The 16,915-nt window shown below is 41.2% G+C and overlaps 1 protein-coding gene across 24 annotated transcripts in view; it reads right to left on the bottom strand.

Moving 5' to 3' along the window:
- The window catches only part of DLG1 (discs large MAGUK scaffold protein 1), a 321,932-nt gene that overhangs the window by 68,478 nt on the left and 236,539 nt on the right, over positions 1 to 16,915 (bottom strand). For all 24 annotated transcript variants that reach the window (XM_089675610.1, XM_089675624.1, XM_089675634.1 and 21 more), the window contains 2 exons: positions 10,490 to 10,613; positions 177 to 333 (listed from right to left, as the gene is read on the bottom strand). In XM_089675610.1, the coding sequence (XP_089531736.1) occupies positions 177 to 333; positions 10,490 to 10,613 (281 nt within the window). The remainder of the gene's footprint in view (positions 1 to 176; positions 334 to 10,489; positions 10,614 to 16,915) is intronic.

Consider the following 16,915-nt stretch of genomic DNA (forward strand, 5'->3'; position numbering starts at 1 on the left):
TTGCTTATAAACCAAATATTAGCCAACTTAATTAACTTGAAAATGCTTAGTATTGTTACTTCATGGTGATGCTTTTCAATGCACGCATGGTTTTCCTACATCGTTCAAAAAATTAACAGTAGAACTATCATGCTGCCATATGTATGAAGAAATGTATATATACATAGAAAACATACAGAAATGATACGATCTCCTTTTCTGAGCTCTCCACTTAAATCTGCAGGCCCCCCTGCAAGAATGAATGAAATAAAGATTCCTTCACCATCTTCACCTCCAACTATGTTGAAGCCCAATCCAGTGGCCCCTCGATGCAATATAATTTTCCTTGGATCACTATTAACAAAAAAAAAAAAAAAGAAGAAATGCATTATCACATAAATAAAAGAACAGGTAAAAAAAACAAAAAACAAGCTTGTGGTACGATTTATGCTATGTATCAAGGTAGAAACATTTTAAAAGGTCAGAAGTCTATGCCTTTAAAAAAACAAAAAACAAAACAACAAAACAAAACAAAAAAAAAACTATAGCTATTGTCAGACTGAAAAACAATAAAACTCAAACTAGCATAGGATTTTTGTACTTCATGTAACACCTTTTTAAGTTAATTGAGGGACACAGGAATTTAGGAATTCATAAGCATGTTATACTGCTGGCTGCAGGAGGTCGGGACACTGGTAAATGAAAATGTTGAAGCCAGTCCCTTTATAACCTTATCTGTAAGCATAATGCCCAAGTTTTAGACACAAGCGCCACAAACGAACACAGGTCCTGCGCTCTCTCAATGGACTCAAAAAAAAAAAAAAAAAAAAAAAGCATTATCCATTAAGGGGGACAGGAATTTTTACGAGTATTGGAGGTTCATAAGTCTAGCATACCTCACCTTTGACTTCAAGGAAAGGAAGTCAGGACAGACTTAAAGACCAGTCAACAACATACTCAAGCATCAGAATAAAATCTAAATTTAAAGTTACTAACCCTGAATCCTCCTGAAAGAGGGTAGGATGATCGATACCAAATTAAAATGTTAGGATCCATCCAAGCAATACCCAGATGTGTACCTGGGGTGTGATAGCTACACTGCAACCTGCCTAAATGCTGACCATTTATATCAAAATAAATGCGCAAGACTCCAGATCCGCTCTAGAAGTTCTTTTAACTTGGCAGCTTGCCAGCACTTTTATGGGCTTCCCACATAAAAAAACAAACACTATATAAATACATGAGGTACTAGTTACGTAGTGCTGTACTTTATAGAGTTTCACTTACCAACTATATTATCGATGAAAAATTCAACTCTCCTATCAGGAGAAATATCCTAGTAATAGCACTAGAATTCTTGCTCTCTCTTTGGAGAATGCTGCGCTTTTTCAGAAGTAGAAGGAACCTGAATAAATCAGGTTCTAGTAGACCACAGGTCAGCCACAGAAGGGACTTCAGTGAAATCTCCCATTGACTAAGTCCCATAAGGCCTCTGGCCTTTTATTATATCCATCTTAGGGGTAACTAAGTAGCAGCATTCCAGACAGTGTACTGACCACCCATTACCCTTTAGGGATGGATACTTTCTTCCAAGGGGGAAGAGAAGAGCACTCAGGTGCTGAACCTCCACACTCTAATGTGGGAACTATCTATTAAAGGGATCCCAATGCCAACATATTGCATATAGATAAGACAAAGCGGTCAGGAATGGCACACTCAGTGCTGTTCAGCGTAGAAGGCAGGTGTGCAGACTTGTCGTAGGGAGAGTTTCCTAAGCTTTCTGAAGGTTTAGGCACTGAATCATTCAAGAGATAACCAGTTCAAAAGAGCAACCAACAGAAGGACATAAGGGACCAGTCTTGTCTTTATTATCCCATCTGCTACATATAAAAATGGGTAATGTGGCCCAAACAGTGCCATGAAAAAGTATTCATACCCCTTTGCCAAACTTACTTGCGGTATTGGATTCCTTTGCAGTTCTCTCAGGCCTCCATGTTAACCCTGCCAAGTCCAAAACTATGTCAATTACCCTCTCACCATCACTTTAAAACACTTTGACTTTGAAACATTTGTTCCCTTTTCAATGGCTTTCTGCCTTGCCGTATTTAGGAATCACGCTTACTCCGACTTACGAAGGACTTTACCGGGCTAATTTCCCCACTGTTTTTAATGACTTGACGGAGTTGTTGTCGTCCTGGTCTCACTATCCGCTTTCGTGGTTCGGTAGAATCAATGCGGTCCGCATGACTTATCTTCCCAAATTATTGTACGTGTTTTGAGTTTTACCAGTCCCTGTTCCCTCACATATATTGCGTATTCATCAGTGAAAACTCCTGTCTTTCATTTGGAGTTCCTCTCGACCCAGAATCAGCAAACAAATATTATTTGCTCGTAGGACCGAGGGTGGGTTATCTGTCCCAAACCTTCAGTCTTGCTATCTGGCAGCCAATATTGCCCCCCTAGCCCATCTCCATGCATCTCACCATTTTTCCTTGTGGGCTACTGTAGACTTGATGGACTCCCACCCGATTCCACTCTCTTCTCTACCATGGCTTCCTTCTACTCATCGACCCTCATCCCTTAGTCCGACGCTGACGCGAACGCTCCGTCTTTGGGACTCTATTAAATATTCAGCTGGCCTCATTTCTGCCCATTTACCGTTATTACGGTTGCTACACAACCCAGTATTTCCCCCAGGTTATGACAATCCTTGACAGTTTGCTTGGTGGCAAGCAAATGGCTTCCATGATATACATTCCATGCTCTCTCCCACTCGGATACTCGCTTTTGAGACTCTGCGCTCTTCTTACAATATCCCATTGCGGGAACATTTTGGATACCTTCAACTCCGCCACTTTATCAGTACATTAATACAGACACATTGGGGACCCTACAGGTTGACCCCCTTTGAAAGTCAATGCAGACATAGACCCCATGCTCCGGGCTTAATTTCTCTAGTCTACTCTTCCATTATTTCTCATAGAAGTCCTCCAGTTCGTTCTTATCAGCATTGGCAGTCGGAACTCGGGGGCACTCTAGATCAGCAGGATGGGCAGATCATGACCCAACGATTATCCAAATGTTCTAGGAATGTTATTCTAGAAAACGCCTATAAGTTTCTTTATAGATGGTATTACACGCCTGCTCGTCTTATTCCCACATATTCCCCGACTTGCTTTCGGGGTTGTCAACAAACGGGTACCATGGTCCATATTTGGTGGACTTGCCCCAAGGTGTGCAGATTATGGATCAGAGTTTACGCCCTTCTCCGCATTATGTTTCACACAGACATTAAGCGCAACCCGTACGAAGTGCTATTTAAACCATTAGTGGGTCTACTTCACCCCGAACGGCAGCTGGCATCGCACTTATTCATGGCCACTAAGCTGACGATTGCGTGGGCTTGGAAGACTCCCCTCCTCAGCTTCGAGGCTGTCAAAAACCGGATGAACTTTATCATGGTCAACGAAAAGTTGACAGCTATACTGTTAGACACCCATTCAAAATTTTTACAGACATGGCATCCTTGGCTTGATATAGCTCAACCGTCAAGATTCGACCAGTCCCTCTTGTCGATATAAACCTTATATACCAGTTTATTTTTTTTTTCTCTATTTCTTTTTTCTCTGCTGCGGTCCCCCTGGAGCCCCCCCCCCTTTTTTTTTTTGTTTGTTTTCTTTCTCCTTGCTCTTTTCTTTCCTCTTGTCTAGTCTGTCTTCTTCAGGCTATTTGTGCTGATTGTGATTCCTGCTTTGAGCCCCGTACCAACAACACTGCATCCATGTGCTGGACTCCTTAGAGAGCCCTGCGTGTTAAGTACCTGTCTGTATTCTGAGATGTTCCTTCTTCTATTCTTCTCGCATTCTGTATGCAGATACAGTAATAATCTTTCCTTAGAGTTCATTATGTTATTGGTCTCTAAATGTCTATCATTTCTGAAATTTGTGGTTTCTTCCTATACGGCACTTATGTACGCAGTTTATTTTTATGCTTTCTCATCAGTACATATTCTGTATTATTCATTGAATCCTTTGTATGTTATATTCCTGCTGGTTATTGCATATGTTTTTGACTGATTCTCTGCTGTTTCCTATTCTATAATAAAATTCTTTGTAAAAAAAAAAAAAAGTATTCATACCCCTTGAAATTTTCAACATTTTGTCATATTACAACCAAAAACAAATGTATTTTTCTTGGGAATTTATGTGATAGACCAACACAAAAGTGGCACATAATTGTAAAATGGAAAGAAAATGATAAACTGCTTTCAAAATTCTTTACAAATAAATATCTGAAAAAGTGTGGCATGCATTTGTATTCAGCTCTCTTTACTCTGCTACCCCTAACTAAAATCTAGTTGAACCAATTGCTTTCAGAAGTCACCTAATTAGTTAATAGAGTCCACCTGTGTGTAATTTAATCTCAGTATAAATGCAGCTATTCTTTCAAGCCCTCAGTGGTTTGTTAGAGAACATTAGTGAACAAATCATATCAAACCATAATTTAACACCAGCTATGTGAATCAGAGCATTACAGTCTTGGTAATTGGCGTTGTTTTCGGGAAACAATATCTGCACCATGGGGTTCACATGGTCGGCCAAAATTTGTACGTAGTGACTCTACCTTTCAAAGTGATGAGGGGGTTTGGAGAATACCAAGATATGGTTTCCCAAACCATGATTGTGCCGACACCGCGTTTTACCGTTGGCACACGACAGTCCTGGTCATAAGCCTGCGACTCTTAGCCACACTTAAACACGCCCAGTGATTATGAACAGTGTGAAGCTTGATTCATTGGAACATATTCGTGTCTTCCATTGGTTGATGGTCCACGATTTATGGGTGTTGCACCATTCTCCTCTCTTCTGAGCATTAATATCTGTCACTAGTGGTTTGGCAATTGGTGAATGTTTTGCATATGGAGTTCCCTCCGCACAGTTTTTGTGGACATGGTCTTTGGAAGACTGAGATTGAGCTCTGCAATCACTTTTGCAGCAGTTGTTTTTTTTATTCCAGGTCACAATCCTGGACAATGTCCTTTTGTCCCTTTCAGTCAGTTGGCCATATCAACCACGCTTATGCTTATCAGATGACGCTTTCCAGGAAACTGTATATGCCATCATAACCTCTTCATACTGTACCTAGTGACACAGCAAATAAATTGGCAACTTCAGTCACAGAGGCACCAGCTAAGTGGGCTTTAACAATCTGCCTTCTCTAAAACTCCATACGCTCTGGCATGACTCTGTATTACTAGAAGCGGATGTAGTGAATGGAAAAAGTGAGGATTCCCACCTGTTAGCTAGGTGTCTCATCACACAGCGGATACAAAAGAATGTTACATCACTTCCATTTTCAATGCAAAAAATGTCACTTTCACAACTGCAAATCATGTAGCGTTTTCATATTTTTGTCCAACCCCTGTATATTCTATCATGTCTAGAACCAGTCCAAGATGCTCCAAGCGATGTGAAGACTGGAGGGCAGACTTTTCGAATGATCACCCATCCAAATGTTTGGAGGAGCTGGGCTGTCCTGTGAATGTTGGACAAGTCCGTGGCTGAGGAGTCTTTAAAGAGGAGGTAATTTAGGTATTCCGTGACATGATGCTCTGAGATTTTAGATCCAGAAGAGAGCCCCAATGGCAGAGTGACCAACTCTCCCACAGCAACATGTAGAAAGCATTGGTGTGCGGGAAAGATGGGAATGTGAAAGTAGGCATCTTGGAAGTCAACTCATGCCAGAAATTTTCCCTTATCTGAAATAAGCAAAGATAGATCTTGTGGACTCTATGTGGAATTTGGAAACATGTAAATATCTAGTTAGGACTTTTAGGTCCAAAATGTGTTCAAGACCATAGCAGGGTTCATAGCCCTACTCTGGGCATGAGGATGTTAAGAGACAGTTCATGGCTGGATGCTGGTGGTGATGGGAGTCGTGGTGGTGGTGGGGGTGTTGTAAAACAATTCCTCCTCTCCCTGGACAAAACAAGCTAACAAACATTAGCAGTCCCACTACAAAGGAGTGTATCTGCCTGGGGTTGGGCTTTAACCCTCTCGCTGCCAGGGTTAAGCAAAAACGTTTTAATTGCAAAAAAAGTTATACCCAAGCACATAACATTCCCCACAAAAAAACATTTTGAGCCCCCACATACAGTGGATATAAAAAGTCTACACACCCCTGTTAAAATGTCAGGTTTCTGTGATTTAAAAAAATGAGACAAAGATAAATCACTTCAGAACTTTTTTCGCCTTTAATGTAACCTATAAACTGTATAATTCAGTTGAACAACAAACTTCTAGGTGGAATCTTTTAGGTGGAAGCAAATAAAAATAAACTAAAATAATATGGTTTCAAAAGTGTGCACACCCTTAAACTAATACTTTGTTGAAGCACCTTTTGATTTTACTACAGTACTCAGTCTTTTTGGATATGTCTATCAGCATGACGTCTTGACTTGGCAATATTTGCTCACTCTTCCTTGCAAAAACACTCCAAATCTGTCAGATTACGAGGGCATCTCTTGTGCACAGCCTTTTTCAGATCACCCCCACAGATTTTTGATATGATTCAGGTCTGAGCTCTGGCTGGCCATTCCAAAACTTTAAGCTTCTTCTGGTGAAGCCATTCCTTTATTTGGATGTATGCTTTGGGTAGTTGTCATGCTGAAAGAGGATGTTCCTGTTCATATTCCGCTTTCTAGTAGAAGCCTGAGGGGTTTTGTGCCAATATGACCTTGACTAAGGCCCCAGTTCCAGCTGAAGAAAAACAGCCTCAAAGCATGATGCGGCCACCACCAAGCTTTACTGTGGGTATGGTGTTCTTTTAGTGATGTGTATTGTTGTTTTTGCCTTTTTTTTTTTTTTTTTATATTTGTCTTGTTTTTTTATATCACAGAAACCTGACATTTTAACAGGGGTGTGTAGACCTTTTTATATCCACTGTATATGAACATCGGGGCGACTACGCATGAAAATGTCGATTGCGATACACGATACATATCGCCATACATGCTGGAGTAAGAGCAATAAATCTAGCACAAGATCTCCTCTAAACTGATGACCGTTAGGGGCTTTTGAAGAGTCGCCAATAGAAAATATACAGCCCTGCCCAAAAGTATTGAGAATAACAAATATTAATTTACCTGCAAGGCAACACATGCAGTCAACATTGCTTTGCAAAATGATTCACAAACAAGGATATTGCTGCTAAGATTGTACCTAAATCAACCATCGGATCATCAAGAACTTCAAGGAGAGAGGTTAAATTGATGTGAAGAAGGCTTCAGGACATCCAAGAAAATACAGCAAGTGTCAGGACCATCTCCTAAAGTTGATTCAGCTGTAGGATCTGGGCACAGCAGTGCAGAGCTTGCTCAGGAATGGCAGCAGGCAGGTGTGAGTATCTGCACATACAGTGAGTTGTAGACTTTTAGAGGATGGCCTGGTGTCAGAAGGGCAGCAAATTAAACCACTTCTATCCAGGAAAAACATCAGGGACAGACTGATCATCTGCAAAAGGTACAGGGATTGGACTGCTGAGGACCGGGGTAGAGTCATTTTCTATGATGAATTCTCTTTGATTGTTTGGGGCATCCGGAAAAAACCTTGTCCACAGAAGAAAAGGGGAGCGCTACCATCAGTCCTGTATCATGCCAACAGTAAAGCATCCTGATAACTTTCATGTGTGGGGTTGCTTCTCAGCCAGTGGAGTGCGCTCACTCACAATTCTGCCTAAGAACACAACCATTAATGAAAAAAAAATGGTACAAAAACATCCGAGAGCAACTTCTCCCAACCATCCAAGAAGAGTTTGGCGACAAACAATGCCTTTTCCAGCATAATGAAGCACCTTGCCATAATGCAAAAGTGATAACTAAGTGGCTTGGTGAACAAAACATCTAAAATTTTGGGTCCATGGCCAGGAAACTCCCCACACTTTAATCCTATTGAGAACTTGTGGTCAATCCTCAAGAGGTGGGTGGGGAAAAAAACCCAAAAACAAAACACAAATTCTGTCAATCTCCAAGCACTGATTATACAAGAACGGGCTGCTATCAATCAGGATGTGGCCCAAAAGTTGATTGACAGCATGTCAAGGTGAATCGCAGAAGTCTTAATATTTGAAGTGTTGACCCTTCTTTTTCGACTCTTTGCATAAACTTAATGTAATTGTCAATAAAAGCCTTTGACACCTGCGAAATGCTTGTAACTATACTTCAGTATACCATAGTAACATCTGACAAAAAGATCTAAAAACACTGAAACAGCAGACATTTGTTAAAATTAATATTTGTGTCATTCTCAAAATTTTTGGCCTGGGCTGTAGGGTACTGAAATTTGTAACCATATCACGGGCGCACACACATTGAAGGTTTGACATATTGGGCATCTATTTACTCGGTGTAACCTCATCTTTTAGCTTTTCCCAAAAATGTGGGTAATTTATTGTGTTTGTTTAACCTAAAATCCACTTTAGTTTGATTTTGCTGAAATTTTGCGTTTTAGTCGTGTGCGGTAATATTGTTTGACATAAAAAATTCAAACTACCACTATATTATTCTCTAGGGTGTCTGCTTTCAGAAAATATATGTTTGGGGGTATTGTGTAATCTTCAGGCGTAAAATGATATTTTTTAAACCTGTGCAAAAAAGGCTCTGGCAGCGAAAGGGCTAAAGCACCTTGCAGCTCTTGTTCGCATCAGCCGAGACCTGAACAAATGGCGGCCTTGCAAATCTGGTAAGCAGATGCTGAAAAGCCTGAGATAACACCACCCTTTGTGAATTGGGCACTCACAGGGAAAGGAGGAACACTGTCCCTAAGTGCGTAAGCCCCGGATATCGGTTGACTAATCCACCTGGCAATGGTGGAACAGGAAGAAGGATGCTCTCTACAAGAGTCTACAAACAGTACAAAGAGGGATCTCAGTCTTGACAATAGGCAGGACAATAGGAGAACAAAGTTCTCATTGAGGTGGAAAGGGAAGTCCACCTATAATATGATTTTTGGTCTCAAAACCACTTTGTACATGTGCAAAACAAGAAAGGGCTCTTCACTGGAAAGAGCTGCCTACTCAAACATGCCTAAGAGATGTAATGGTTACTAGAAAGGTAGCCCTACAATTGAGGTATTCTAAATGAACACTGCAAATTCATTCAAACGGGAGATCATCTGAATAACATAACCAGGTTGAGATCCCAAGAGACAGAGGACAACAGTTTGTTTTCCACCCTCCATTTCAAGAGTAACAGCGGTTTGGTAAATACCTGTATATCTGTTCCAGAGAGTTGACATACATACCTAAATAAAGAATACAAATACCTGATTTGCACCTTTAGGTTGTTGCAAGCTCTGGACTCCTAAGTCCAACGAGCCTGCTCAGGGTTTCTGGGCAGGCTCGTTGGACTTGGGAATCCAGAGCTTGCAACAAAAGTCGGTTCTATGCCTTGGTTTGGAAGTTCATGTCTGTAGTGATCAAAAAGAACCCTTTTGTGGAGCAGAAATAGTAGATGTAGAAGTCTTAAAGTATATGTAAACCCTTACCTTGCAAAACAACCCATTCACATTTAAAAAAGAAATGGAATGCAAAACATTGGTGTACAGATATAAAAAAACAAAAACAAAAAAAAACACACACCTTTACATTATAAATACACAACCTGTACATTATAAATACCTTGGAGGTTGAAATGTACACAGTTTTGCTATAATACTAACAGTAGGATTACTACAAAATTGAATTGTAGGCAAGGTCTTTTGAGAGTCAAACTGCATAGTATGCTACTTAGACTTGTACTAATAAAAGCCAGGGACTGGTGCCAACACACAGGGAAACCCAGTCTTACCTTATCCGCAGTTCTAGGCCTACTTAGGGCCCAAGCTTTGGCGGTCACAGTGGGCCTAACTATAAAAGGGATCCTCAGAGTCTAGGAACCTTAGATACAGGATGCTATACAGATCTATAGTCCTTTTCTAACTACTCCTGCTGCTCCAAGGTGAGCATCTAATGCAGGATTTAATGCTGAAAGCAAACATTACAGGCTGGCCTCACACAGTGGGGTACGAGTGCAGTTCCCAAGGTACACACGAAGGGAAACCGATCTGGAAGCTGCTATCTAGCCCAAGGCAGTAAGCAGTCAAATCTTGCAAGAAGCTACAGATTAAAAAGCGGAGTCTCTAGAGAACAGGTTCATCACTTAAGGACACTAGCAAAAAAAAACACTGGAGAGTCTCAAGAGTATGAGTCTAATCAACTGAAGGTAGCCTGCATATAACCCATGGTCTCTGAGTCCTGTACTATCTGATAATTCTGATAAGAATAAAAACAGTATTGTTAAAGATCAGTATAAAAAAATTCTACTCAGCATAACACTTTTGAAAAAAGATGCCTATGGACTATTTAAAAAAAAAAAAGTTGGCTAGCAGGCTTAGGAACATACTATTATGTGTAAATTTATGAGTGGTTAAACAGTGGTACAAAACATTACCATCAAACACAAAAATATTCCTACCGTGTTAAATCATCATCTCCAAGCATTCCTTTTGGAACTGGAGAGTATCTGCCTGGGGAGGGAGGTAATGGATGACCAAGAAAACTAGGTGAGCTGATATGGTTATCAACTTGCGGAGAATATGCTGCAATAAAAGAAAATCATTCACTCACAACAGAACTGTTAACATTTTTCTAAACAACTATTTGCTTAATGACCATAAGCTAAGCCAAGAAATATGCAAGCAGCACTGTATATTTATAAAATTCATGCAAGGTTAAAAAGTCATGGTTTTTGCACTTAATTAAAAATATGCAAGTTTACAAATGATTTAGCACAGGGGTCTCCAAACTTTAAAAACAAAGGGCCAGTTTACTGCCCCTCAGACTTTAAGGGGGCCAGACTGTGGCCAGTGGGATTAGAAAATGGTGTCAGTGGAAGGAATAGTGTACCATATTTGGTATCAGTTGGAAGAATAATGCCTGATTATTGGTATCAGTGGGAGTCCCTTTTTGTTGGTGTCAGTGGAATAGTGCACCAAGAACCTGATAAAGGCAAGCAAAGGGCCTCATTCACCCACAGGCCGCAGTTTCAAGATAACCGATTTAGCAAAACACAAAGTGTATGGTAATACGGAAATCATACAATTCAAAAAAATAAATACAAAAAGCAGAGTTCTCAGTTATCAGACATGAGTTACAGAAATCATTTCAAAATATTTTAGTTAAACCAAACACAGCAACTTATAAATATCAGAGAATAAAGCCACCGGCAGAATACTACAAGAAGCAACTGAGGATCAAAGGCTTGACAAAGAGAAAGATTCTCCGAAACATGTAACCATGCCCACTGCTCCGCCCCACTTGCATCATCATCCAGGAGATTGCCTGTGCCTGTGTACAGAGCTCTGTTCTGTTCTTCAGCTTTAGCTATTCCTCCATCTGACAGCAATGCTATGCAGGAGTACAAGTGTGAATACAGCACCCATGCTGGGGAGTGTTAAGTACATGCGTTTTCTATTTTAATTCTGAATGGCCAATTTGCATTTCATTGTAACATTTAAGCTTTTAACTCTATTGCACTTCCTGTGTGCATGCTTCTTGTTTGTATATCAGCTTATTCATAATCTATGCAAAATGAGCAGATAAGCCTCACAGTGGTGAGGAGGGACCCACTGCAAGGGGCAAATCATTTTACCCTCCAGAGCTGAGCTTAAGCTGTATATCAAAGTGTGATCACAGAACATACAAAGAAAATGTAAAAAGAAAATGAAGTATGACATTTTTCAAGGTCAAACCAAAATCACCAATCATGTGTTGCTGGATTCAGCACTGCCATACCCTGAATGTCACCTCGCGTTATCTACATCCACCTGCTCCCACTCTCTGCTTTCCCCCTCATGCATGTTTGAGTTTTTGGTACGTGGGTGCACTGGGACCCTGGTTGCCATTGTGCTACATGCTGGGGTCCAGTGCACTCCTTTGCCTTTAAGAGGGGTGGCTCCCTCAGGTCCACCTGCCCTTGATCTATCCATTAAATGCATGTGCCTCTACTATGGGGACTCACAAATTGTAGAGTTAGGACCACAGATTATCAGGGTGCCGTGTCGTGGCTCTGTGGCTTACGTATGTATTTGCAAATGTGTGCTAACTAAACCCATACTGTTAGGTTAATTCGGTTGTTAGCAAGCTGGCAAGTTGTCCAAGAACATTGTTCGCTCCCTCTTATTCACTCTGCAGACAGTAGCCTCTCTTCCCTATTGCTTTGAAACAGCAGTGATTTCTAGCTGTCTCATGGAATGTGTTCACAGTATGTCTCCTAAATCATCTACCCAATCTCCAACTACCATAGCATGTTCACAGTCTCTGACCATTTCTTGCAGCAAGCAGGTAGTCCATGACCATCGCCTGTCTGCAGTCTGACTGCTTTCTTTAGCATCACATTCACTAAATATTATTTGCGGGTGATAATTGCCAGGGCCACACCTGAGGCAATCTATAAAAAGTTTACCACCACTGCACTAGAGAGCTTCTGGGTAAGGCAAGAGGGGAAATTCATATTCATCATAGTCCATTTCCTGTCTTGCTCATAGATCTCTAGCGGTTCTTGAGAGCAGCATCTTTCACAATACAACAAATTGTGCGTGGAAGATGGGACCTGCAGGCCTCACTGAAAGGAGCAAACTAGTTTTTTTCAAAGGCACAGACACCCTGTTTAATTTTTTGTTCATATATACGCTGCAAGGACGAGAAAAGCCAAAGTATCAGCACTGTAAGTGCAGATATACTGTAAAATATACCCTGTCTTACAAGCGAAGTCCATTTTCTTAGTGCATCATCCCCATGCCCTAGCGGATGCAAATAAAAAAAAAATAAAAAGAAAAGAAAAGTAAGTTAAAGTGGTCGTAAAAGGCTGATTCTATGCATGAAGATAAAAAAACTTCAGCGTGCAGCTCTCCCCTCAGGCCCCCTAATATTTACCTGAGCCCAAGCCTGATCCCAATCCAACAAATTGCACGAGAGTAGCGGCTCTCCCAGATATCTCCTTCCTCATTGGCTAAGACCACTGGCTCCCGCTGCTGTCAATCAAAGCCAGTAAAGAAGGAGTGGGGGGCGGGGCTGAGCCATGCTCTGTGTGTCTAATGGACACACACAGGTGGCTTGGGGGCACTCAGCAGGGTGGAGGGGCCAGGAGCACCAACAAGGCTACTCAGCATTTCACACAAGGATGGCAACATCATCCTTGCTAGGCGTTGCAGGCAGAGGTGGGGTAAGTGAAGTATATTAACTTTTAAAAAGTTAAGAAAATATATAGTGCTGGTTAAATGTGTTAAACATACAAGGTGTTTATCCCAAAATTGCAGAGCCGTAAAAAACAGAGAAGAAAAAAGGGACTTTTTAAGCACCAAAACTACAAATGAAAAAAAAAAAAAAAAAGATCTCATATAAAAAAAAATACAAATTTATTGAACATAGTACAATGAAAAAACAGACAATACATAAAACATAATTTTGATGTGGATGGCGATGATTAGGCTATACAGTATATCACCAAAGAAAAACTCCAACGCATTTCAATTCATTGAATTTATAATTTGTTCAATAACTTGTATTTTTTTTTTTATACAAGATCTCATTTCCTTTTGTAGTTTTGGTGCTTAAAAAGTCCCTTTATTTCCTCTATGTTTTTTATGACTTTTAAAAAGTTAATGTTTTTTTAATTTAACATGGCAGTGGTGGCCCTTGGTGAAGCAGACCTTGCATCTTCAGTGCAAGGTCCATTTTAACAGCCAATAGCTAGGCTTCGGGGGAATACATTACAGAGGAGCTGAGATTTGGTTATAACTTCAGGTGTTTACTTAAACTCGCCACACACATTACAATCTAATTGTACAATCTCCCTTATGCCTGCTAACAACTATGTAGTGCATGGACCTACCTGACTGAATACGAACTGATTTAATAGATTACGTATGCCTTCATATTACATAATTTTGTAAAATCTAAAATTGCTTGTATGGTCAGAATGGAATGCGCATGGTGATGTCAAGACAGTGGAGAAAAATGTCCATGGGATGTTTTAGAGCATAACAAAAAAAGACAATATCCTGATCAGTAGTTAAACCTGCTCTGTGGGCAGGATTAAAAAGGGCTTTGCCCTTCATGATGGTCATACCCTGCTGGGGCCTTTAGAGACAGGGCTCTGCAACAGACAGGCCAAGGATCTGCAAAGCACCATGCCTAACCCTAATCCAGAAGCTGCAGTGGCTATTATGTAGAGAATCTTAGTAAAAAAAAAAAAAAGCTATCAGAGAAAAAAAAACTTTCATAGCAATAAAACGTAAACTTCTTTCAGTGGAGAGAAGTAGTGCACCACCCAAGATTAGCGAAAAAAAAAAGAAAAACAGAGGCTAGCTGTGGGTGGAAGGAGTTACATAGTGGGGTTTCACTGCAGTTTCTTTTTGGCAGTGCCCAATCATCTGAAACGTAGTTGCATATAATTTATGGTAGAGGAGCGTATCCTGAGTCCCATACTGTATATCTAAAGGAAATACACTGTGGATCCTGGAATCTCCCCAGCTGCGCTACTGTCAGTGCATCCATCAGTGTACCTGTCATCAGTGCAGCGTAATCAGTGTACCCACCACAAAGCTGCCATCACTGCCACCCCCATCAGCGGTTTACCAGTCATACAGCCCCCATATACAAAAAAATTATATACTAGTGAGGAGGCATTTCAAATGCTCTGTATGATGGAAGAGAGCCGCCCTTGCTGTCCAATTTGGAATACGAGGCAGTTGAAAGTGGTGGATCGGCAAACAAATCGAAGGAGGAAGCAGTCCCTCCTAAACAAATAATACATTCTAAAGACCAGGCAGCCACCAGCAGATTTAAACAATCAGATGCTACACCCCTATTTATCAACAAGAAAGTCACTTTTCTGGTATAAAATTTACCTTTTTCATTTGGCCATTTTAATGCATATGTGACTTATCAAAGTCAATGGGAATACCTTCCGAAAATTTATAGAAGATGTCATGACTGCCCCAATTTACCAGCAAGGATCTCCACCAGAATGCATTTGCTCACACTGTGTCAGCAGACGTCATCAGCGCACTTCCTTGAGAACATCTACCAATAGAAACAGGAAAAAGATGCCCCCCCTCCCTCCAAAAAAAAAAAATAGGGTATGCAGCAGAGGGGGAGTTAGAAGAGACACCAGTTTATATTGTCTCCTGTGTCATTCCCAACTGGGCCTATATATCAGAGATTACTTCCGACATTATCATACATCACTAAAATATTAGTTCCCCTTATTTTTAACTGCCTGCCATTTACAAAATCTGTGCTGATCATTTGCCTGCTGCCTCAACTGACAATGCCTCTGCCTTCCACGTTAACTGACCCTGGCCTGTTTAAAGACGATGCCTCTGTCTGCTGTGTGAATTGTTTCTAAACCATGTGTCTGCTTTCTACCGTTACTGACACTGGCCTGTTTATGGACTATGCCTCTGCCTGCCATCTGGATGGATTATCAACCACATCTCTGCCTTCCACCTGCACTGACCTCGGCCAGTTCATCAACCATGTTTTTTGCCTGCCGCTTCGACTGATCTTTTGCCCTGCTACTGTATTAGTGGGACTGAAGACAACACAGGGGTCTCACATAAGTGAGGGGCTTCAGAGTAGCGTTCCGAGTAGACAAAAACAGTTTTTGTTTTTCTCAGGGTTTTGCAATGTCCAAATCAGGGCCGGTTAGACCAGAGGCTTCAAAGAGATTGGGTGGAAAGAAACCTCCACCCCTGTGCTCAGAACTTACCTGACAGAGGCGCTAAGCCTGACATTCCTGTCTGCCTGGGACCAATACTTTGATTGTGCTGACCATATCTCTGCCTGCAATGAACCAGGACTTTTTATGGACCATGTTCCTACCTGCTACCTAGACCAATACTTTAGCTGTGCTGACCATATCTCCGCCTGCTGTAAAATGAAGCACACAGGGGTGCAAACACCTAACACATTATCCAAGGTTTATTAGAAATTTAAAAATGAAAAACATACTCACAAAAAGAGATGCATGTAAAAGCCTGTAAAACCACTGAGATGGCCCAACGTAATGGCATAGTACCCGACTGGTGGGGAGGTCAGCCTGCTAAATGTGTTTCAGGGGTGTGTCCCCTTCCTCAGACCATGGATAATAAGCTCGGTGTTTGCGCCCCGTGTGCTTTTTCCAGTTTTTGGTTGATCCCCCAAGTCAGAGGAGGGCTGCAACACCAATACATGGTTCCGAGGCCAATAGCACGTTTGAATCCCTGGTCTGTCTCCCAACATTCACTCCTTTGAAGCACTGGAGAGGTTGTTCTTTTAGTCCAATATCCCTGCCTGCTGCCTGTACTGACCCAAGACTTTTTATAGACCACATTCCTGCCTGCTGCCTGGATGAATCCTTTGGCTGTTGCTGACATCTCTTCCTGCTTCCTGGACCAATGCCCTCCTCTGCGGAAAACTGCTCTACTAAAACCACAGGTAATCTGGTTCACCTTTTGTTCAGCTAGGCTGTGAACAAGTCTCATATGTGGTATTGCTATACCATATTTTGAAGTATAATTCTTGTTATGTCCATGCTGTGTGTTAGAAATATTTTATAAAGTGACATCTTTTTCCATTTCTTTCCACATTTTCCAAAAACTTGTGGGAAAAAAATGGCATTTTCAAAAGACTCATAGAAGATATGTTGGTGTGTTAACTTTCCAAAGTGGGGTAATTGTGTGGGCGTTTCCACTGTCCTGTGCTCCAGGGCCTTCAAAATTCTTACAGGTAGTCAGGAAATTAGATGTGTAATTTATGACCCTAGAACAACTGAATGTGATCCTTGCATGTTCCGCCTCTCTACATGGCAAGGCTTTTCAAAAGTCTCGCACATGGTATCGCCATACTCAGGAGTAGC

This window comes from Staurois parvus, unplaced genomic scaffold (genome assembly GCF_062004578.1).
Source record: "Staurois parvus isolate SC_StPar_1 unplaced genomic scaffold, SC_StPar_1.0 ptg000155l, whole genome shotgun sequence".
In the NCBI taxonomy this organism is placed as follows: Eukaryota; Metazoa; Chordata; class Amphibia; order Anura; family Ranidae; genus Staurois; species Staurois parvus.